The sequence below is a fragment of the Phascolarctos cinereus genome, unplaced genomic scaffold, assembly GCF_003287225.1.
Source record: "Phascolarctos cinereus isolate Bilbo 61053 unplaced genomic scaffold, phaCin_HiC Scaffold_3;HRSCAF=262, whole genome shotgun sequence".
NCBI classification, from domain to species: Eukaryota; Metazoa; Chordata; class Mammalia; order Diprotodontia; family Phascolarctidae; genus Phascolarctos; species Phascolarctos cinereus.
In genome coordinates, this window is record NW_027555736.1 from 56,312,504 (window position 1) to 56,337,487 (window position 24,984).

The window sequence follows — 24,984 nt, forward strand, 5'->3', positions numbered from 1 at the left end:
CAAGAATAGAAATGACTTGTTCAAAGTCATGAGGTCAATGAGCAGTAGAGCCAAGACTGGAAAGCAGGTCCACTAACTCCCAGACTAACGCTCCTTTCATCATATCACACCCACCTGAAATGTGTGTCAAGGTGTGTGCAACAATCCTAGGGCGTCCCAAAGTTGAGGTGCTGAGGACCATTCTCGTTCAGTACAGATATCTGCCCTTGTGACAATAGCCTGCAAGAAGTCATCTCCACTTACAGCCATCATTCTCTCCTCTGAATCAATAACACTTAGAGTTTGTCACTTTGATAAGCCTCTGCCTACTGTTCCCTTTGGAATTGTTACCTTGCATGGCTATGTAACCGTTCTATTGTATTTACTTTTACTTTATCTTCCAAACTATATTCAATTTAATAAACATTAATGAGTAACTACTCTTCATGAGGGCAGCTAGGTAGTATAGTGGATAGAGTACTGAGCCTGAAGTCAGGCAGCCTCCTCTTCATGAGTTTAAATCTGGCCTTGGACATTTACTACCTGTGTGTGACCCTGGGCAAGTCACTTCACCCTTTTGCCTCTATTTCTTCTTCTTTAAAATTAATTGGAGAAGGAAATGGCCAATCACTCTAGGATTTCTGCCAAAAAAAGCCCAAACGGGGTCATGAAGAGTCAGACACAACTGAAAAATGACTGAAATATATTTGTCTGTTTCCTCATTTATGCAATGAGCTAGAGAAGGAAATGGCAAACCATTCTAGAATCTTTCCCAAGAAAACCCCAAATGGGGTCACAAAGATTCAGACATGATTGAAAATGACTGAACAACAACTCTTCACAAAGCACTGGGCTGCTTGCTGGGGATATGATCATGACACACAGTGCCTGCCCGCAAGGAGCTTACACGATAACGTCAAAGATAACTATAGGAGATGGTGTAAACAGTGATAGGAGATTTGAGAAAAAGATTGCATCCAACTGGGAAGGATCCAGGAGGGCTTAAATGACAAGGTAGCTCCTGAACTTGACCTTAAAGAAGAATTTCATGAAGAATTTCAGTAGGAGCATATCTGGGGAGAGACCATTCCACATGTGAGAAATGATACACGCAAAATTACTGAGAGGAGAAAAAGCAGGACTAGATCTGGGATGGGGAGCATTCCCATCGGTAGTAGTGCAAGCTGTTAGAAGACAGAGGCTGGCCTTCGAGAGCTTTTTGCATTCCCCACCACTTAGCTGATAATCAATATATGTTTGTTGATTGACTTCAGAAGACAGGACCAACCTCACCAGCAAAAAAGAGTACTAAATTTGGATTCAGAAGACATGAGTTTGAACCCTGCTATAGACTCCATGTGACCTCAGACAAATTCTTTCTCCTCTCTGGGTTTCAGTTTTCTCATCTTTAAAAAGTGAAGGAATTAGTGTTTTTTTTTTGTGTCATGTTGACTGTCACAACTATTCCATGAGATGTTCACAAAAGGTATTGTTATCCTGGTTTTATAGCTAAGGAAACAAACAGTGGCTGAGTGGTTTCCTTAGGGTCTCAAAGTTGGTAAGTGGTCATTGAGAATCAAGAGTTGTAATTGGAACCTAGGCTTTTCTCAATTACAGTCTGGGGATCTTTCCATTGCCCTATAACGCTGTCTGGTAAAGCCTATGGGCCTCTTTTCAGAATAATGATTTTAATAATTGAAGGAAATGCTAAATTTCAGCTTGAGGTTAGTGAATATTAGAATGTAATTATTTTCCTCATCCCCTAAAATCTATCCACGGGCCCTAGGGGAAGAACCCCCTCGACTAGATAATCTCTAAGACCTCCATATAATGCTAATAACCCATGGTCCTTGCTGTTACAGCTGTGTCTAGGTTGCTCCAATGGGGCAGCAGAAGATTATTAGTGCTCCCTTGTCCCAGCATTCTCAGTATTCTCATTCCCCACATGACTAAATGCCTCTCCTCACCCTAACCCAACACACACACACACACACACACACACACACACACACACACACACCCCATGCGCTACATATTATTCAAACAGTGCCATGCACATCAAAAGTCAAAAGGGCGTCCTTGCTGCAAGGGGTTCTATTTTTAAACCACAAATGACTCATCACAGACTGGGGTCTCCCAAAAGCTACAATTTGTCAGGCTGTCAGAAGGAAGGATATGGAAATAAGGGAGGAGGGGAGAGGGAAGAGGTCACAGCTCTATTCATGCCACCCCATTAGACATGCAAAGATGAGGATGCTATGATTGCCAACACCACAGTGGACACTGCATCCTTCCAGAGGAGCTGCTAAGCAGGAGTCCTGTATCTTGGATTTTGTATTTGCCTTAAGCTGTGAGGAATTTGCAAGTTTCTCATTCTGATTTCCTAGTAGATTCTAAATGAACCAAGGCTTTGACACAAGGTGACATTTTAATGCCATCCCAGTGGGACAGGAAAGACCAAGAACAGTGCCCTGACAATAGAGAACATCAAAAGGACCTGGGCAAGGAAGCAGGGAGAAATATAGCTTGCATTAGCCTTGAGCAAGAAAGTTCCATCACGCCCACAAAGCAACTCAGATTTTGCTTTGCATTTCACAATTGAAAGGGAAGGAGAGATAAGAAAAAAAAAGTGATTCCTTATTATTGACAGAGATGCATTATGGGGTAGTGGAAAGAGCCTTGGATAGTTAGAAAAGCCTAGGTTCTAATTATGGCCCTAAGTTTTCATTTTCCACTTATCAAGCTATGAGACCTTAGGTCAGTCACCTAACTACTGTCTATTTCTTTAGCTATGAAACAGGGATGAGAATACATATTCTGAACATCTCACAGAGTAATTGTAACACTCAACTACAAACTATATAGATGTACTTGTGTATGGACCACACACAGAGATACACACACGTGTATGTGTGTGTGTGTATACATACATATATATGTACACACATATATGTCTATATATGTGCATATACAAATACACATGTGTATATATACATATATATACAGTATGTATGTATGTATGTATATATCATATATCCCATTAGATTGTAAGGTCCTCAAGGCCAGGGATTTTGCCTCTTTTTTTTATCCTCAGAGCTTAGCAAAATGCTTGGCACATAGTAAATGCTTAATAAATATTTATTGATTTATTGATGTGATTGTAATTGAGTATATATAAGTGCAAACACACATATACATATATATGAAACTTTATGTAAAACTCAATATAACTTTTATACATATATAATATATACAACTGCAATGTAATTTAGTGTTCTGTCTATATTTTCATATAACTTGTAGTTCAGCGTATGTATCTAAACTTCATAATACATGTGAAAGCATATTATACAAAAGTGAAGTATGTTTAGTTCAACAATCATGTATTCAGTACCTAACGTCTGCAAAGCATCGTGTCAGGTGCCAGAAGATATATCATTTTGGTGAGAAACAGTCTTGAGCACATGGGTATATGTACTCATAAATATTAGATGGTAAGAACCCTGTAGGAAGCCTCAAGGAGAAATTGGGGGGAATGAAGCGAAAAGGTATGAGTAAGAAGTGAAGCTAGACAGCAGGTCCAAATTCAAAGCTGAACTCTAATAGGGACACAATGCAAATGACACAGAAAGCATTTAGCAGCATAAAGATTTTGCCAAAGGAGGGGCTCCTCTAGCCTAGAGAGACCAAGCAAGCTAACTTGTGTAAACTGCCCTCCCTAGGTGGCTACCCCTGCCCTTCCCCTCACTGGCCTACAGTCAAGCCTGAAATTTGAGAATTAAATTGACAAATTGACTTTCCACAGAGGACAAGGGCTTGCATGGTACAATGTTGGGGTCAGGGGTGGGGAACAGTGGATTTGCTGCCAGAAAACCTGGATGCAATTAATGGCTCTGCTACTTATTACTTCTGTGATCTTTGGCAACCGACTGCCTAAACCCTCCTTGGGTCTCAGTTTCCCTATCTGTCAAAGGAGGAATTTGGACTAGATGACAATAAGTCTAGAACTGCACTGGACATCAAAGGTCACTCATTCCAGACCCCACATTTTAGAAATATGGAAAGTGAGGCCCAAAGAAGTTTGGTGTTTGACCAGTACCACACAGGTAGTAAAAAGGATTTAGACAGACTTAGAACCCCTGTTCTCTGACTCCAGGGCCGCTGTTCCTTGCACTGTACCACCTTTCCTTCTAAAGTCCTTTTGACAATCAGATCATGATCCTAAGTCAATGTTTTTCTCCTTCACGTCAAAACTGGTTTTAGTTTAAATGGAAGATGCCACGTGGGATAGTGGAATGGTCGCTCAGTGAGAGCTTAGGCTTGATTCCCAGCTTCAGCACTGACTTGCTGTGGGATCCTAAATAAATCACTTAATCCCTCTTGGCCACTGAGTTATTAGTATTGTTGCCATTATCATTAACAATGATAACATTCATCATTAATAATTGTTACTTGTAATTGCAAATGGTAATTATTAATGATAATAGCACATTTGTGAAGAACTTTAAGATTTGAAAAAATGCTTTCCTATAATAACCATATGAGCTAGTTAGTATAATTCTTATTATTTCTATTTTACAGATGAGGAAACCGAGGCTCTAAGAGTTTGAGTGATTTGAGCATTGTCTCATAGTTTGTAAATGGCTGAGCTGGAATGCAGACCTAAGTTTTCTGACACCAAGTCCATTACTCATTCCAGCATGCCTCTGTAAAAAGAAAGATTAGATCTAGGAGGTCTATAAAGGCCCTTCCAGCTCTAAAATCCTATTTTAAGCTTTGTTCTTTTTAGCAAAACTGGAAGCAATTTTCCATTTTGTCCTATTATGGATTCCCGTTTTCCTCAGTGAAGTCAAAGATCATTAAGTCCTTTCCCTGTAGCTCAGTGTTGTCATATTGAATGCAGGTGTCCAAGGAACCAATGGAAAGGCATGATCAGAGTGTTCCTCACCAATGTAGAAAAAGGGGCAGCCCTGGAAACCTGCAGGCCAATGTGAGTGAAACTCATCTATTTGAAATGTTATTGCCTTATAAGTCAGAACCAACCTAATTCACATTAGGCAGACTCATAACCGGGTAAACTATATGGAGATTTCAGCCAATAGAATTCTTGAGAACCATTTATTCAGTTTTACAGAGATTTGTGTCCATGGAAGAAATACTCATCTTCCCCTGCCTAACATTCCTATTTTTTTTTCTAATTTCCCCTATACCCTACCACCTCCCTTCTCCTTCCCCCTCCCCCTCCCAAAAAAAGGATTCCTGCTTCACAACAGGGCTATGGTGACTTGTAGCAGACATGAGGCATGCATTTCCAGAGATGGTCACTATGTTGATTTTTTTGTTGTCATTTCCACTTATTTCTTACAACAGAGAAACCTAGCGGAAGGAAGAGCAAGACAATGGGAAGTATCAGTGAGATTTTATATACACATACATATATGCATATAAAAATAAGCATATATAGAGAGAGAGTGACAAAGATATATGTATATATGAAAGAACATAAATAAAATGTTTTTTGAAGAATACGGAGGTCTTCAATGAATTGGACTAATCCTATGTAGACGATTTTTATGAAAACATGGATAACAACTGCAAAGGATGAAAAGACATGGAAGGATTGCAATCTCCATGGATGGAAGGAATAGCAACATGGTATAATACACAGGGCACTGGACTTGGAGTCAGGAAGATTTGGGTTAAAATTTGCCTCAGACATATACTAGTAGTGTGACTCTGGACAAGTCACTTAACCACTCTGTACCTCACTTTTTTCATCTATAAAATGAAGAATTTGGATTTGTTGGCCACTAAGCTTCCTTCTGGGCTTAAATCCTAAGAACCCATTCCATTAGGATTATGGGTCCAATAAAGGACAAGGAGTAAACACAAGAAAAATTTAAAAAAAGGAAAAGGCTGGCATAACCTTCATCTGACTATCAGATGGGAAAATGTAATCTGAGTCTCTCTTTAATCCACTGGGACCAGTGAGTTCACATCAGTCATATATCCCATACCTTCCATTGCACTTGAGTTGGTAAATTACACAAGTAAGTGCCATTGGGTAACTAATGTTTTGCTGAATCATGTACCTGTGCTGAGCCTCTCATAAGGGTTAAAGTCCAAACTGGATTGAGGATGTCTCATTGAGAGGTATTTAAAGCTTCTTTTCCCTGAAGGCTCTCTCTCTTTTCCTACCCCACTGTGGTTCTCTGATACTTTACCATCTGATGTTCTATTCTGTCCCCCAGCTGCTCTACTCTACTGTTCTCTCCCTTTCACAGATGTGCAGTCCTATTCTGAACACCCTGACCTTGAACTTTCTCTACCCATAATTTTCCAAACCAAAACCTTACAATAAAAATGTCAGTGGAGAGTGGAGGGAATTGGAGGCTTTTTTTTCTTAATAGAAGAGAATTCTGTAGCACAATGAACCCTCTTCTGGAAAAGTTTAATGAATCTGGTTGGCAGGTATGTGATAGAGAAGAAAAGAATATTGGGTTTTCTGGGTTTTAGTACTGACCTTCCCACTGACTTGATGAGTGTCCCTGGGAAATTCACTTAATCTAGCTGGGCCTAAGTCACCTTAGACAGCCAAGCTTTGAGACCCATTATGGTTCTACCATGCTAATCTCTCTACAACCTACTTTTTTATATAAGGTAGAAGAAGAGTAGAGGACATGAAGATGCAGCAATGCAATCTAAAATAGGAAATAGCGCGGTGGATAAAGCACTGGGCCCCAAGTCAGGAACACTCATCTTCCTGAGTTTAAATCTGGCCTCAGACACTGACTAGTTGTGTTATCCTGGGCAAGTCACTTCACCCTGCTCCCCTCAGTTTCCTCAGCTGTAAAATGAGCTGAAGAAGGAAATGGCAAACCACTCCAGTATCTTTGCCAAGAAGAGAATTGGACATGACTAAAATGACTGAACATGAGGCTCCACAAGGAGAGAAAGCAGAAGGTTTGCTGTGTATGAAACGCTAGGGGGTGGGTGCTGTGCAGTTTTGCCATCAGGCCAACTATGAATGCAGTAACAGGATGTACTTCTCTTGGATTCCCTACTATGTGCTAAACATTTAGTAGGCTTTTTGCTGATTCATTGTTGGTGATTGAGACCAAAGCTGAAAGGAGTGAACTTTTATATAATTAAAAAGGACAGAGTCTAGTTTCGCAGAGCAAGGGAAAGAGCTCTGGATTTGTAGCCAACGAATTTGGATTCAAATTCCAGCTCTGTCATTAATGACCAATATGACCTTGGAAAAACCACTTCCCCTTTTAGGGCCTCAGTTTCCTCATTTGTGAAATGAAAGAGTTGTACTACTCTAAGAACTTTTCCAGCTCTTCATCTAAGATCTCAAATGCTTCTGGCCATGGATTGAAACAATGGGCATAGAAGAATAGGGTCTGAACCAGAGACGATGTATAGCAAGGACATTCACTCTAACCACAACCTGGAATATCCATAGGATACAACTGCTGTGTTATATTTTGCAAAAAAAAAAAAATCTAAAAGGTAATTAAATTCTGCAGCTCTCCAAGCAGACAAATGAGTTTAACTAATGTGTTGGCCTAGAATTTTTTATGAATTTCTGTCCTTTGTACCTAACTAGTAATGTAGTATTAGAAGTCCTCAAAATAGAAGACTTTCAGATTTTCTTGGTTTCCTCCATTCAGTTCAATTTAACAAGCATTTATTAAGTGCCTACTATGTTGCAGGAACTCTGATAGGCACTAGCAAGACAAAGACAGAAACGAAAACAGTCATATTCTCTAATTTCCTAAGTACAAGCAAATCCCAGGGTCCTGCAATACAGTGGAATGTGAATTACTTGGGACAAAAATAATTTTGATATGATTTTATTCTGGGACAGCAATGGTTATACATATGAGCTTACACACACTATATTGTTCCAGATCACATGACCTTGACCACATGAAACTAAATTAAGGGAGTTCCTTACCTTCAGTTAGGTCACAGCTTCATGATGGAGATTAGGTCATACGCTCATGTTTCCTTGCTCTCTTTTTTATTGTTTTCTTTTTCATTTTATGGTTTTTAAGAATGGATCTAACTCTAAGGAAATATACACAATTGGAGCCCTTAAAGAACACATTTCAGAGACTGGTAGAGGTATTGTGATGGTTCTTGATGTAAGGAAGTAAAGCATTTCAAGTATCATTGAAGTCATAATGAAACAGGATTAGTTGCACTGAAGTACAAATACAAATGTGTTTGGAAACACCACCACCACAAAGGACAGTCAAATTGATTGTAAAACATCCTAATTCATTGTCAGAGAACAAGCAAGGACCTTCAGAGAGACCTGGCAGTGAGAACAGTGAAAAGATGTTGTGATGAAAATATACTTGTCATGAACAAGATAAGGCAAATCCTAAAGTACTTGATGATTAGAAAAGAGTAATTTTTACTGATGAAACTAATATTCAAGGCCATACTAAAAGCATTGTCAAAGAAGTCTAGGAAAGCTTCTGAGATGTGGGCATCTTCAATAAACAATAAGACATATGCCCCCAAAAATGACTGGGGGATTTTTTTGTACTTTTAATGGGCCTAGAAGCTCTGATAAATATATTGATATGTTGGAAAGAATTATTCCAGAATTACAGGATCCCTCTGTTGATTATTTCCAATTTATCCTGTTTGTGTCTTGTTTATACAGAGCTTTTTAGATGTCATCTCTCCCATTAGACTGTGAGCTCCTTGAGAACAGGGACTGTGTTTTGACTTTTTTTGTATCCCCAGCACTTAGCCTAGTGCCTGGTACACAGGACACTCTTAATAAATGTTTGTTGACCGACTAACTGAATTAGACATTGTGCATTACAGCACTATGCCACATATCATGAAAGGTTAAGAAAATTATCCAAGAGATGGAGATAAACATGCTTTAAGGTCTAAAGCCTTAACTTATTTAAATCTTACTGAAAGCCTGTGGGCTACATACAATCAAGGCTTGACTTGAGAAAATGAGCTCAAAAATGGGATCAAAGTGTTACTTCATGATGAAGAATTAAAGAATGTATGTCAAAATCTTGTGAACTCTTTGACAAACTATGTAAAACAAGTAATTGCAGGAAAAGGAGGTAATGGTGCTCACTAAAAGGTATTTGAAGATGTAAAAAGTTGTAAGTTTCATTGTGTAAATCAACAGATTTATTTTTTCTTTATCCCAAGTAATTCACACACTATTGGAGTAGGTATTTATTAAGTGTTCAATGCCCCGCATGGCATATTGGACCAACTGGTAGGCTATGTCTTTCACTAACCCCTCGTTCTATACCTGGTCAATGTTGCCACATTGATGTTGCTGAAAGGAAAAAGCCAGGATCATTTGGATAGAGGTGAGCCAGAACTAAATCTGAATACTAAGAAGTAAACTTGGAATGGTAGAGAAAGAGGAAAAGGAGGAGGAAGAAGAGAAGAAGGAAAAGGAGGAGAAAGAAGAAGAGAAGAGTCCAGATTGTGACCATCCACATACAGGAGAAATGAAGAAAAAAAAATGAATTTTTATTTTGCCACAAATGAGTTGCCAGATAGATAAAGGTTTAAAAAAAAAAAAAAGAAAGTGTCTCATTCAGGTGTTAGCTACCTCAAGAGATATAGCTTTCCTGCTGATGGAACAGATGTTTAAAGAAAGAGTAAATCAATGAAAAGGGCACTAGACTAGGAATTAGGAGGCCTGGCTTCAAGTCCAATCCTTGATACCAACTAGTTGTGTAACCTTGAGTAGTTCACTTCAGCTATCTGGGTCTCAATTTGCTCATCTGTGAAATTATTCCGATGCTCCAATGCTTCCTTTGCTCCTTAAGTTCTCTATGTGATGAATAATGTGTTAGAAGATTTTCTGCAGATGGTCATGAAAGTAAAACTGTTGCTTGACTTACTCATGCTTCTAAGGACCTGGATGCACCATGATAGAGTGAAAACGATGCTGGTTTTGGAATCAGAAGACCTGGATTCAAATCCCAGCTCTGCCACTTACTATTTCTGTGATAATGGAAAAGTCTCTAACCCTTTCTGCCCTCACTTCCCTCAACTGTAAGATGAGAATCTTGGTTTAGATACCATATAAGGTCCCTTCCAGCTCTAACTCTATAATGTATATCAAGGAGTCTTAATTTTTTTTGTGTATGTCCTGGATGTCTTGGGAAGCCTGGTCATTCCTTTGGATTCCTCAGAATAATGCTGTTTAAGTGGTGCAGTGCATACAGCCCTCACTGGTCCTGGAGTCAAGAAGATTCCTCCTCATGAGTTTAAATCTGGCCTCAGACACGAGCTGTGTGACCCTGGGCAAGTCACTTGACCCTATTTGCCTCAGTTTCCTCATCTGTTAAATGAACTGGAGAAGGAAATGGCAAACCACTCCAGTATTTTTGCCAAGAAAACTCCAAATGGGCTCACAAAGAATTGGACATAATTGAAAAAGGACTCAAGATCAACAGTATTTTTGTATAATATAGCATCTTTACACATGTTTGTATAATATAATAAAAATACATAGGATCACAAAGGAAACCAATTTATATTGGAATAGAGTTATAAAATGAATTAAAATGCATTTTAACAAAAAGTTTATACACCCCCAAGGTAAGAAATTCTGCTCTAGCTGGTTTCCATTCCTTAAGAAATTCCTGTTTTCCCAGGCACATTTCTGTCAGTCTTCACTACAGCCTTCCGGAGAGGTTTTATGGGCTATCGGACCACATGCATTTTTAACAGGCTGCAAAATGGTGAATGTCATTTTGATAATGTCTAAATGGTAGACAATAGTCAGTGGCCTAAAGGAAGTAGAATAACAGACCTGGTCGGGGGTAGGGTGGTGTTAGGGGGAGGGGGTAGCAGTGAGAGGTAGAAGGGGGAATTGGGAAAAGTTCTTTTCAATTTTTACAGGACTATTTACATAGTGATCATTCCATTTTCTAAAACTTATGCTGTTTCTCTTGTTTCTAGTGGTCATAACCCTGAAACAACCCTGTTAAGGACCAGAAACCAAGAGGAAAGATCGGTCAAATTAGCACTCACACCCCGGTTAGGGAGCGGCTTTTTAGGAATAAATAAAAGAAGGCCATTAGAGACAATTTTAACAACTTATAACCTTTCAGTTCTACTCTAACAGCGGGTTGCTTGCCTCACTGAGATGTTAAGCTTCATTGAAGTCACCGGTGATCAGGCCCTGACCTTCACTTTAAGTATATGCATTATTAAATATTCATAATCCATGTAGCTGTAGCATGAGAGGGACCTGAATTTAAACATTAATCAAAGGAATTAATATCTTCACATGTGTGAATCATCATTGCCCACAATGCTACTGAAAGGATGCAAATCCCAAGGACTCCAAGCTGTCCCCCTTTCTTACAGCTTCTGGCTTCCTATTGAAATTCTGCAAGCAGCACTGGCTTCCTATTATACAATTCATGAATTCTACCCTCTTTCTGGAACAGTTGTGTTTCTCCCCCTTATCTATTAGAAAGGAATTATTGGTTCTGTGTCTAGGGGGGAATTCAGGGATGGAAGAGTGATAGTGACTTTATCACCTGGATGTGTTCCAGGGGGCATTTTGGACTTGGCTGTACAGTGTAAAAAAAAATAAAAATCTCTGTTATGGAACATTACAGTGTGCTAGAAAAAAGGGTCATCAGTGGTAACAAAAACACTAGGGAATAAAAGCAAGTAGAAGGTAGAACTGACTGGCTCCTGAATTTAACTCAAAGCCCTAAGAGAAAATGAAGAGTAAAAGGGACAGAGTTAAAACTATATTTTGACAGAATTTGTGTTAAAAAAAAACAAAACAACAACTAATTGATGAAGCCTTTTTGTACTTGTTAGAGGTCATAGTAAACCTATAACTAAACACACAGGAGAATATCTCCCTATGTATGATTAAAAAGCATATTCCTGCACTGAAGTGTATTTTAACAGATTATAGAGTTATTCTCTTTGGCTAGGTTGGTTCCTAGAACCCTAGCTAAGCCTGTCTTAGCTACTTGTTTACTTCTAGAATCTACAGCATTGGACTATCCTTAAAGAACTCCAGGAACGTCTTTCCAGTTTAGAGGGTCTTTGACACAATATTCTCCTGGGTCCTATCATAAGCTAACAAGGAAATGGAACTGCTGATTGGGCAGGACTGCAGGGATGAAAGTGAATGGAAATCATTAATCCATTGGCTCTTTGAGGTCTTGTGAGAATTTTGAAAGTCGATACCAAAGAAACAAACAAAAAAATATAGCTCACTTAAAAATCTCACCGCACTACCTAATGGACACCAAGAAAAGTCCAGTAACTCTGAACAATGCATCTTTTGATTAGTATGGCTTCCATCACAATATCTCAGTAAACACTTAAATAGCAAAAACATCTAAGATAGATCAAATGAGGCAATAGATGTAAAGTGATCTACAAATCGTAGAAGGCTATTTAAAAGTTATACATTATTATTCTTATTATTTATCCACCAAATAGGCCCAGAGTGAGCTAATCTGCACTCTCTATGCCTTTGTCACAGAAATTAAGAATTTGCTACTGCTGCTAGCAGGGATTTTCCAGTCTATTTTATATCTGAGATGTTTAAATATTATAAAGATTGGCTTCCAGTATGTAGCCAGGGCACATTAACCATGAATGAATAAGTTCTAATGTGGCTTAGGATAAGACAACTGGATATTCCAATGTTCTTCACTTTGACTCTGTTCTTTCATTCAACTTCCATAGACTATGCATGTGCATACATATGTGTGTGTGTGTGTGTGTATGTGTGTGTGTGTCTTAGCTTCACTTCTTGACTGAAAAGTTTTCTTTTTTCTTGATCAAGTTTTTTTATATCATTATTAATTGCTCTAAGTTTGGGCTCACTTATAATCTACTCCACACAGTTAGCCTTTTTACATGATTTTTAATCAACATTTTAAAGTTATGAACCTCCAAGAGGACAGCCATCCATTCAGTGTATGAGCTACCATTATGCTTTTCCAAGGAGGATGAAGGAGATAACTGTGCTGACTCTGGTATTACTGTGTTCTTGAAAAAACAATTAAAAGTCAAAGATACAAGAAAGGGCTCAATGATTGCACAGTATTATTAATAATAGACCTAAAAGGTTGGGTGACTTGCCCACCTTCACACAACTCATAAATGTCAGTCACAAGACATAAACACAGGTCTTCTGGCTCCAAGTCTGGCTGGCTGTCCACCAGGCCTCTAAGCATACCAAGGCCCCTCTAAAACTATGAGTTATGGACTAGTTGGTAGTTATGTTGTTGAAGGGAGTTGAATGCCATGGGACCACATTGTTCCCTATACAAATGAAATCCTCGATTCAACGCCATTCCACCACTAAAGTAAGAAGGATCAAGTGTGCCCGGGGAAAGAAAGGACTAGGGCTAGGCTGAAGGACTGTCTTCGGGCAGATGAGACGTCACTGCTGTGTGGTGATCTACATGTGGACAGTACTTTACAAAGTGTTTTACATGCACATAGTTATATAGCTCTTTATGGTTTACAAAGCACTCTCATTTGATTCTCATAACAACCCTGTGAGATGAGTATCGTCAGTATTATGAGCCCAAGTTTATGGATGAGGAAACTGTAGTTGAGAGATAAAGCAACTTGTCCAGGGTCACAGAAATAGCAAGTAACACCAACCCAGGCCTTCTGAGCCTAATGCCAGTGCTCTTTTGATTACACCCCAGCTATCTAAGAGTTTTCATTTAAAATCGACAGAACTTGTGCAATTATACCACTCTGGATAAGTGTTCAGAATAGTTACCAGTAAAACTGCAGGAAATTCAGGACTAATTTTACAGTGCAGATACTGCCAATAATTGTCTAAGGGTCCTTAAGATAGAATCTTATCTGTTTTATGAGGGAAAATAGAATCAGAGAGGACCCCAACCCTCTTTGCTCTTCAGTTCCTTCCAGAGGCTAGGTATAGGATGGGGTAGGGTATTTGGAAGAGAGAGTTTTTGTTTCCAAATATCCCTTCTCTTCTGCCACTTCCCATGAGTCAAAGGCAAAGTCTGGCTTTCCAGGGAATGGGGTTCATGCTATGAGATGCTATAAAGAAGGACAACATTTCAATTGTTTGTCAATAAGGATCATAATTTTATTTCTAATAACAAAACAAGAGAGAAAACAGAAAAGAAAATGGTCCAGGAAAGAGCAAGCTGGCCATCCATTCATCCTTCTAGTTCCAATAGTCATCCAATTCCAACACTCTCCTGCATAAAGAGACCCACATTCCTGGAAGATGAGACTGACTTCCTGAGCACAAACAAGGGGTGTGGTGGCAGAGACGATGGGAGATATTAAAGACACACCCTCTTATCTCTAAAGATAAGGTGGAGAAAAAAGAAAAGGGACTTAGCAAAATTTCAACAAGCAAAAAGGATAAGAAAACAAATATGATAAATATTTTAAAACAACTTACCTTTCCCAAACTAGGAATCTGCATTCCTCCAGGCCTTAAGCAGCTCTGTTCCTTCTTAATCAGCATCTGATGTCTGATGGAATTCTGCCTGACTAAATCAAGTTATAGATATATGGTCCAGCCTCATGGGAGGGGGGTTAGGCTGAATAACCTCTAGTAGTCAGAGGACTCTGGATGCTGTTTTTCCCTAGCCTAGAACAATTTTGTTCTGAGAACAAAACAGGAATCTTCTATTTCTTTTTTGATCCCTGCAATGGTTTCTTGAGCGCTGTATATAAATGCAGAGACCCTGAGGTAGCTTTTAAGCTCCCTCCGATACACTCTTCCATTTATCTTGTGTATTCTTGTACGTGGATGTTATTTGTGCGTTGTCTCCTCCATTAGATTGTGAGCTCCTTGAGGGCAGGGCCCTTATTTTTTGCTTTTCTTTGTATCCCCAGCACTCAGTCAGAGCTTGTTGATTGTTGAATGAAAACATGTCAAATAGGTCGATTTATAGGCATTGAGCAGAGTTCCTTTCAGAAACAATGCTGAATGTGGGGCTTAGGAATGCTGAGGCCTGAACCAATTCTCACACAAAATAGGCTCCCCAAGAACTGAAGATTTTTCAATAATGAAAATGTTGGATAGAGAGAATGGGGCTCAGGAAATAACTTCACAGTGGACAAATGAAGGAGAAGATCCCCAAGCACAGTTCTTGGGTTTGGGAATTGCAAGAAAGGCAAGCACCATCCAAGGATAATGAGATTCCATCCCAGGTCTTGCCCAGCAGGTTTGCTGTCACTTTGAAAGTTTCAACTAGAATAGTCAGAAGAATTGCGGCTGCCAAGGGTAGCTGTCATTTGAGCCAGAACTGAATTATGGTAAGCCCACAAATAGTGAGACTGTATTCCATATTCATTTGCCTTCAGCTACCTCAGCACATAATGCTTGACACAGGCTTAAGGGTCAGGGAGGTTTAACAACCTCCTCGTATGGTGGCATAATTTCCATATTCAGAACTTTTGGGGGAAGGTGGTTTTGACCTCTATCCATCCCCAAGAGCTCCTGTGTCAGTGTATAGTGCCCCTTTCCTTTAGGCACCAAGAGACTCACTGGGAGACACTTTGGCTTTTAATTCAGTGTGAAAGGCAAAAAGAATAATTTTATTCTTACCAGGTGTTACCCTAAACATTAGGAATACAAGGAAATCCTAAATAAGGAAATTAACCTATAAAAGCAACAGCCACGTTACTTCCAAATTACTTACAGCAGAAACCCTCCTGGTGAGTCTCCTTTGGGCAACAGATTCACCTTAAAAGCCCCTTTCCTCTTGCCTTTTTTTTTAGTTTAAATTTTGCTTCAAAAAGCAGCTCAGCAAACCCTAACCTAGAGCCAACACTCAAAGTTGGGGAGGGGTGGAACATCTCAGGCATCTAAGTCTCTCTCTTCTCCTCCTACCCCAGCCAAGTCAATGCACAAGGCTCTAACCATCTTCCCCAAAGCTTTGCCATCCACGCCAACACGGAGCATCCCTGCCCTCTTCTCACAATCAGGAAACTAGTTAAGTCAAACGTCAAGGGGATAAAAACTGGGTACTTTAAAGGTTAGTCATTGTTTTAGAAAAAAGGGAGAAGAAAATGTATGAGAATACTCACTTTGACGAATCTATGAAGTATATGACAAGGGCCCCAATGCTAAGAGCAAAGACTAAGACGACCTGTAAGAGAAGAGAAAACAGAATCATCACTGTAGAGCTGATTACAGGCCAATCATGCTCCGACACATGCAGAACACTGGCATCATCCATTTTAATGGCCTATTGTTTTGTCTGGGGGCTTTGGGAGTGCAGTCCTATGGACCACACATTTCCATAAATAACATTATCCTTGCTTCATTATATTTGAAAAAGTAGCCTGTCCCACTGATGTAGGAGAGACAGATGCTTTCTGAAAGGTAAATTCTTCTGAAGCAGATTCATTCATTTTAGAAGATAAACTTTCCTAAGTGGTCTGTTCTTTATACTGGACAAGCTCTCTTAGGTTGAAGATGGAAGCGGCTTCACAGTTTTATCTCAAATTGTAATTATAGATATGTGGATGTGTATAACTGTATTGGACTGAAATCTGCCTAAGACAAAACCTGAGTGTGGACTATGATCACAATTAATTTTTTCAGTGCATACTCTTCTACCATGTGTATTTTTGTAAGCTGCTGAGGAATAAGGGTGGTTTGTTAGTTCTTTTTTTTTTTTTTGGTAGCCCCTATCTCAGTGTCTATAAAATCATAAGTGCTTAATAAATGCTGGATGATTGATTATTTCCAAAATAAATCATTCTAGGAGTACAACTTACATTTTAGGCTAGTTCATAGGCAGATCATTACTTTGCATATACATAAACTTTTCCTATTAGTGCATCATATTATACAAGTGCATTCATCTAGGCACGTACACACACAGAGCTTTCAATTTGCTCAGGCTGTTCTGACATCCTCAATCCTTCCCAAAAGGGGTCACAGCAGAATTTCTCAGTATCTGAACTATGATATGGCCTCATTATTTTACCATTCTAACTAATCACTAAAACAGAGACTACAAATAAAGACAGTATAACAAGTGGAAATTTGGTGAAAATTTATATTTGGATAATAACAATAGCTAGCATTTACATAATGCTTTAAGGTTTGCAAAGATTTAAGAATATAATCTCATTTGATCCTCACAACAACCCTAGAAGGTAGGTGCTACTGTTATCCTCATCTTACAGAGAAGGAGTTGCCCAGGGTCACACAACAAGCATCTGAGTCCAGACTTGAACTCAGATTTTGCTGACCGTAGCCGCCTCAGCTATTGAGCATAGAGGCAAGACTATTAATGTGAATTGCAGGAAGCTCATCTTTAGGCCCCATTTAGAAAACATTAACCTGCATACATACTCAAATAATCAGATGGATCCATGATCTCATCCATATGGATATTATTCCCATCGATGTAAATTACAATCCACCCACATCCTCTCATTCAACGGGACTTTTCCCTATGTCTTCCTATAAGATTGCCACAGGGAGTTGGCCCAACATACTTAGAGCCTTCCTCACTTTCTTCTTCACACACATTCATACAACACATATTTGCATAACAGCTCAAATATACATAATTATTATGCAGCATCATGCAGGAAAATATTTTATATTCCTAAAGCTGAATTATTCCTATAAAAGGAAAGTTAAATTGATTTTTACATTCCTTCCAATCTCTGGAATACTATAATTCTAAAAAGTCTCTGATCTCTGTCTTTCATGGTCTTACACTCTAGTACAGACCTAAGTGCCATACTGGATAGAATTCTGGATATGGTCAGGAAAACCTAGGTTCAAATTTTCTTTCACACTGTGTGATCCTGGGCAAGTCATTTAGTAACAATAGAACATTGATAAAGGCTTTAAGATTTGTGAAACACTTTACATATGTTATCTCATTTGATCTTTAACTTAAGCTTGTTTGAGCCTCAGTTTCTTCATCTATAAAACATAACACTTGCTCTGTGTAATTCACAGAGTGGGTGTTTGATCAAGTCAGATAATGGATGCCAAGTTATCATTATTGTATACATATATGCAATAGAGACTCATACATACCTACATGCCATGGAAAACCATGCTAAATTATCAATTTAATGTCTTTCACCTGAACAGGATGTTTGCCAAGGCTAAGAATTCAATGGGAATTCATGCTAGAATTCACAAACTAGTCTGGCAAAAACCAACTGCATTAACAGGGAGCCGGAAGACAGAGAGCAAAAAGGAAATCATAGCATAAGAACCACCCATTGCAAATGGAAGGAGAACTTTTTCAGCCACTTGACAAACCCTATTTATGAGAGAAAATGTTAAACCAGGCCTCGGGGCTTTTAATATTTTAGGTTGGTTTCTTTGATTTTACAATTAAGTTGCACTTGAGTAGAATTTAAATAGATCACTGTTGTCTGTCAACCACAGTCTCTTCATGCTAATCTGTGAGACAGGCTCTCTTAGCCTGTTACATCATGCTCATTCATTCATCCATTCATAAAAAAAAAACCAGACCTCAGCGGGGGTTTTTCCCCCTCCTGTTGGCTGAGGGAAACAGCAAAACAAATGGCTTAAGATTAATCTTGAGCTGGACTGTCATGGGAGAGATAAGCAGGCAGATCCCAAACCTGACCTCATTCCAAAAGGCTGCAAAAACACAAGGGTGGAGCCAGAGCACAGGGCAAAGGATTTGTAGCCATTCATAAATGGCAGGTCCAAGAGTACTTCATGTCCATTTGGCTCTGAGTGAATCAGCACTCATTTACTGACTGGACCAGGGAAAGTTAGGCTGGTCAAAGCCACTGAACCCCACAGTAAGGAACAGGGAAACAAGTGTGATTTCATGGGCATAGGGAATTCCAGAATGAGGAACCTCCTTCCACCAGTGGAGGTTGGCACCTTCTCTGCAATGTCTTAGATAATTAGACAATGTTTAATGTCTTAGACTCTTAGAGAGTTGCCTAGCTCACTGAGAGGTTAAGTTAGCTGAACATAGTCATAGAGCTGTCCAGGGTCCTAAAGACAGATGTTTGTGACCTCATGGACCATAGCACACCAACCTGTTTATCTTCAAAAAGATACTGGAGTGGTTTGCCATTTTCTTCTCCAGTGTATTAAGGCAAAGAGAAGTTAATCAATTTGCCCAAGATCGCACAATTAGTTAAGTGTCTGAGGCTGGATTCTAACTTGGGTCTTCCTGATCCAGTATTCTGTCCACTGAGCCACCTAGCTGCCCAGTAAGTATATGTTACTACTGACAACATGATTACTTAAAAGCTTTCTTTTTCCCAGATCTTCTCCCTTGATCTTCTCCCACAGAAGTAGTCAAATAAAGTCCCTTGCACTAATTCACTACAAGTAAAGCTGGTTTTTTCCTTAGATTCTGTGATAAGAAATAGTACATGGGGCTGAGTGTGGTGGCATACGTCTGAAATCCCTATTGCTGAGGCCAGAAGATCTCTTGAGCTCAGGAGTTTTGAGCTATAATAGAGTCAAACCCACTAAGAATCAAAACTAAATTTGGCATTCATATGGCAAGCCCCAGAGGAATGGAGACACCAGGTAGCCTAAAGCTGGAATGGAGCAGGTCAAAGCTCATGGTGACCAGAGTGGGACTAGGCCAACGAGTAGCCCCTGCGCTTCTCCTTTGGATGAGACATAGAGACCCAATCTTAAAAATAATTTTAAAAATAGGACATTGTTGCTATTGTTTTTAAGTAAATCATTGGCCCTGACAGGATGGAAGAAATCCTGTCATATCCTTAATAAGGAAACTTTAAAAATAAGCATCAATCTGATCCACTGGAGGTACAAAAAAGGCAAGATAGAAATGATCTCTAAAGCAGTAGAGACAGAAAATCACTTCTGTTCCTACTTGGGATGACATGGAGAGAGTGCATGGACCAGAAAAAGCTGCCAAGAGTAGGCAAGACTGGAAGGGCATGGTCTATATCACTGGAGGGAACACTCACATAAACAAGATCACAGATCCATCTTGGGTGAGTCCTAGAATGAGTTTCCTACATTGATTGACTTGTGCCCATAAATGGCATCAACAAGGAGAGGTATGATCAGCAAATGAGTTGGGCCAGTCATATAGTAAGAATGATAGAGGACCATTTTCAAGGGCACTATCATTCTCTTGATCACCCAGGTTTGCGGCCTCTGAGTCACTCCCTACTCTTACTTTCTACTCACTGACCGATAAACTATATAAGTAAGTATCAAGTTTTATCCATTCTAATCCCACAAAATCTCTGAATTCCTTTCTCTTCATTTCACTCACACAACCACCACCCTATTTCAGGCCTCCGACAATTCTTGCCTGGACAATTGAAATAACTTCCCAACTGATCTCCCTACATCCAGCTTCTTTCCTTCTCCAATTCATCTTTCATACCGTTATCCAAGTAATTTTTCTAAGTAACAGGTCTAACTATGACACTCCTACTCAAAAAACTCCAGTGGCTCCCTATTGCCTCTAAAATCAGACTTGTATTTGGTATTTAAAGGTTTTCACAATCTGTCTCTATTGTACAACACACAATGTTTACAGGATTATAATTCCCTTCACTCTATAGTCCAGCCAAACTAGCTTACTTATAATTCCTCATCCATGACATTCCACATCCCACCATATCTGGAATACAATTCCTTCTTATCTCTGTCTCTAAAATTCCCTAGAAAAGTTCAGATCAAATTGTATAGCCTATACAAGGCCTCTCCCGATATCTCCAAATGGTAGCGCCCCTTGAGATTAGTTTGTATTCACTTGTATATGTGCATGTTGCTTCCCCTAGCAGAACATAAATTCCCAGAATACTATAGGTCAGAGATTGTTTATTTTTGTCTGTGTATCCTCAGGGGCAAAGCACATAGTAGGTGCTTCATAGATGCTGACTGATTGATTGGTAACATATGGATAGCTTAAGTGCTGTACTAATCCCCATAGATTGTGCATTGGATTAGATTAATTAGTTTTTCTATGTAGACTTTATGGAAAACATGGACAAGAATCAAAGAGAACCAAGTATGCATGGATGTCTTATGCTCTGCATCATGAAAGGTAGCACTACCATCAATAATAATATAGCTATGACAATAGCTAAATAATATTATATAATACTTTACTACTAATAATACTTTAATAGTAGATACACAATACTTTTAGATTTTAGAAGTGTTTTATGTATGTTATCTCTTTGGAACCTCATAACAACCCAGAGAGATTAGTATTATCATTATCTCCATTTTATAGATAAGGAAACTGAGGATGAGAGGTCAATTGACCTTCTTGGGGTCACACAGCTGATAAATGTTAGAGATGGGTTTCACTCTCAAGTCTTCTTAACCTCAAGTCTAGCCCACTAATTCACTACATCAAGCTGTCTCCTTAAGCTTAAGTTATATGGTAATGGATCTATGGATGTGTTAGTGTGAATTAGCAAATGTCTCTCTTTAATGCTGGATTATGCTGTTTGGGGTATGATGAAGTGTACCCAAATGTAAGAGCACGAAGAAAGTAACCACATGCATAGAGATCATTAGGAAATGGAGGCTTCCAAAAGAGAATCATAAAGTCAGAGAATCTTGAAAGGGCCCTCAGAAGTCATCTGACTGAACCCAGACCCTAGTCCTGTGACATGGCCCAACTTCCCAGCCTCAGCTTGAAGACATCCAGCCACAAGGAATCCATGACCTCTCAAGTATTGTTTTTAAACTCTTCTCCCATGCAGGCTTAAATCCCTTGGGCAACCATTATCCAAGTGCTGTTCTACTAACCCAGCTCTCCTCCCAATGCTCTGGACTTTTCCACTTCTGCCTCAACTATTTGCTCATCCTAGAGATGCCTCCATGCTTTACTTATGCTTCACTTATGCTTCTTCTTCCCATTAATGAAGTGCCCAGGATAGCCATGATCACTTCTCTCCTGGCTCTGCTCCTGACTTTCTGGGCGCTCCTTCTTCATTCACCTCCATTTTATGTGTTATCCTGTATACATGTTGTTAGTTCATGATTGCATATTGTCTTCCCCATTAGACTGTAAGCCCCTTGAGGGCAGGGAATGCCTTTGGCCTTTTTTGTATTCCTAACCTTAGTACAATGCCTGGCACTCAGTAGGTGCTTAATAAATGCTTATTGATTGTCTCCCCCTTTAAACTGTAAATCCCTGAGAGTAGGAACTGTCTTTCATTTTGCTTGTTTTTGTATCCCTGGTGCTAAATACAATGTCTGACATAAGGTAAGTGCTTAAGAAATGCTTTCTTTATCAGTCTCATCTGCAGAAAAAGGACCACCTGACAATCAACTGATAAACCATGTTAGAAGGAATCTACCTAGCTTCGAGCCTTGATTCCACCACTTACTTCTTGTGGTAAACTAAACAAATCACTTTATGTCTCTGGGCCTCAGGTTCCTCATCCACAAAATGGGAACAATACCTACCCTATCTAAGACATGAATGGAGTTGTTACGACACCTATGGGAAATCCAGGAGGAGATCATTGTAGCAAGGCTGTCATTGGCATCAATGGAGAGATAACCCACACAACTACAGATCCTGGAACTTCTGAGTCAAGACCAATGCAGTGCTAAGTTATTTGATCAGGAAAATTAGAGAATAGGAAAGTATACAGGATGATCCCTGGAGGCAAATAACAAGGTACTAACTGCAGTACAGTCAAGGTATATAAAGGGAGGGAAGGAAAGGTCAACGAAAGCTGATGTCTTTAGGGACAGCAGTCATAGCAGAGGGAGGGCTAGAGCTAGGCCATGAAGGATGGATGTGAAACATAAAAGTGGAGAGGAATGAAGAGGCGCATTACTGACAAGGGAAGTCTGGGAAGCTAAGATAATTGAGCTCATTCAAGTCACACTATCAGAGCTTGCATTAAATAATATAAATATTAGAGTTTTCTAAAATATGCCCCTCTCTCCAACCATTTAGGGAGGGAATTTAAGCAATGCCAACATCAGTGAATATTTTAAAGAACAACTTTTACGTAAATAAATATACACATATTTATTACACAAATATAAGAGATATAAAAATTAAAAAATCAATAAAATCTATTTTAAAAATACCTTGATACTAATTAGTTTAATTCTTGTCAACTTGGTGGGAGAGCAGAGGGTGACAGGAAGAAGAAAGCATCACCAAAAAGGGCCAGACCTTTACCTGAATTCAGCAACTGAACACATATGGCAATGGCAAAACCTGATGCCTAGATGTTGCCTCTCCTTGGCATACTGGCAACAAATAGGGAGACAGCCCATACCCCTACTTGTTAATGGCGGCCCTTCAGTGATCAGATGACAGGGTGACACTGCTCTGAAAAGCTCTCCAATGCTGGCTGACCATGCCCTGATCCCAGGCCTTGCACCCCCATCAGAAGCAAAGGCAGTTGCAGGGGTGGGCTGGGAGTCAGGCATTGCCATGGCCAAGGCATTAAGGTAACAGCCCCACACATTCCCCCTACCCCTTTGATAGATACCCAGTATCTATCAAAGCCAGGCATGATAGTTAAATGGGAGAGGGGAAGAAAGCTGCCTCACTACCATTTTTTTCCTCTTTGCCTTTTTCCAACCAATACAGTCCAGTGGTGGCAAAACTGAAAGATTTGGAATCAGAGGACCTGATTATTGTATGCATGACCTTGGATAAGTTACTAAACCTCCCTGGGTCCTAGTTTCTCAAATATAAAATGAGGGAGTTGTACTGGGTGCCCTTGAACATCCTTTTCATCTCTAAGTCCTACAATCCTATGACATTGAATGCAAGCCCAGCAATTACACTATTTCACAACTGACATGTCTGCAGATTGTTATAAAATGTTATAAAATGGCTTAAGGTTGAGGAAAACCAACCAAATAAACAAGGGTGCACGATGGTATTTGTGGAAGTCATAAATGTACAAAGGGATTACAACTCCCATTTTATTATTTGTATTTCTATCCCCAGTACCTAATGCAATGCCTGATACACAGTAGACACTTAATGCCTAGCACATAGTAGGCATTTAATAAATACTTATTGATCAATCCTGAGTGAGTGGCAAAGCAGAAGATCTAAGAAGATTATCTAGACATTAGATCCCCTAAAGTGCTGATAACTGAGCCTCTCTCAGATAATATTCCATCTCTAAAACTTAGGAAGTCACATGCTTACACTGTCAAAGTCAGTCCACTCATCCCCTGTCTCTATTCTGATAGAGAACAAAAAATTCCAGTAATTGGTAGTTACACAGACAAAAAGGACAAGAAGACCCTCCATTTACAGTTTCTAAATTTTACAAAGGGTGAAGTCAGATGGGGTCAGATTGATGCCCAGACCATGAAGTCATTGAAGTTTTGCCTCAGCCTTTCTTGTCGTGTCCTTTTTATACTTGGTTACCACAACCTACATGAAACCTTTCAGGATCCCCCTAGTTGCTAATGAATGAATGAATGAATGAATGAACGAATGAATGAATGAATGGACAAAAATATTCACTATGTGTTTACTATGTTAATCACTGCGCTAAGTGTTGGGGATAGAACCACAAACAAGCAAGAAGTATGAATTCTATTCCACCACCACAATAGCTATAGCCCAGTACCTGCCCTCAGGGGGACTCGCATTTAAATAGAACACAATACACAGGGGATTACTGGCCATAGAGGAGTATTTTGGCCAGAGATGTAATGGGGCTGGGGCTCCAGTCATAGAGCAATTACATGACCTATCATTGGAATACCAGTGTTGATTTGATTACTGTTCTCAGAGCTAGAACTGGAAAAGAGTTTGAGGGAATGGGGGGGCGGGGCGGGCAGAGAAGAGCAGCATGGAAAGAAGATAGCCCCTAAGCAGTGTGGTAGGCTGGTGGAGATCCAGGTTAGAAATATTGAATTCTTATTAGTCTGAAGCCAAGGGAAGCTTGGGTTCTGGGTTAGAAATGTAGACTAAGTAGAACACTATTCTACACCTTACACTACACTGTAACACCCCCACCTCTCCCACCCCC

At 39.5% G+C, this 24,984-nt stretch overlaps 1 protein-coding gene across 8 annotated transcripts in view; it reads right to left on the reverse strand.

The window, feature by feature from the left end:
• KCNMA1 (potassium calcium-activated channel subfamily M alpha 1) overlaps positions 1-24,984 on the reverse strand; it is a 909,315-nt gene that overhangs the window by 420,656 nt on the left and 463,675 nt on the right. For 5 of the 8 annotated variants that reach the window (XM_078150867.1, XM_078150865.1, XM_021006026.2 and 2 more), the window contains exon 3: positions 16,069-16,130. In XM_078150867.1, the coding sequence (XP_078006993.1) occupies positions 16,069-16,130 (62 nt within the window). Of the gene's footprint in view, positions 1-5,182; positions 5,356-14,117; positions 14,332-14,431; positions 14,524-16,068; positions 16,131-24,984 lie in introns of those variants that run through there. The other 3 variants (XR_002328114.2, XM_021006020.2, XM_021006021.2) reach the window with 3 other exon arrangements.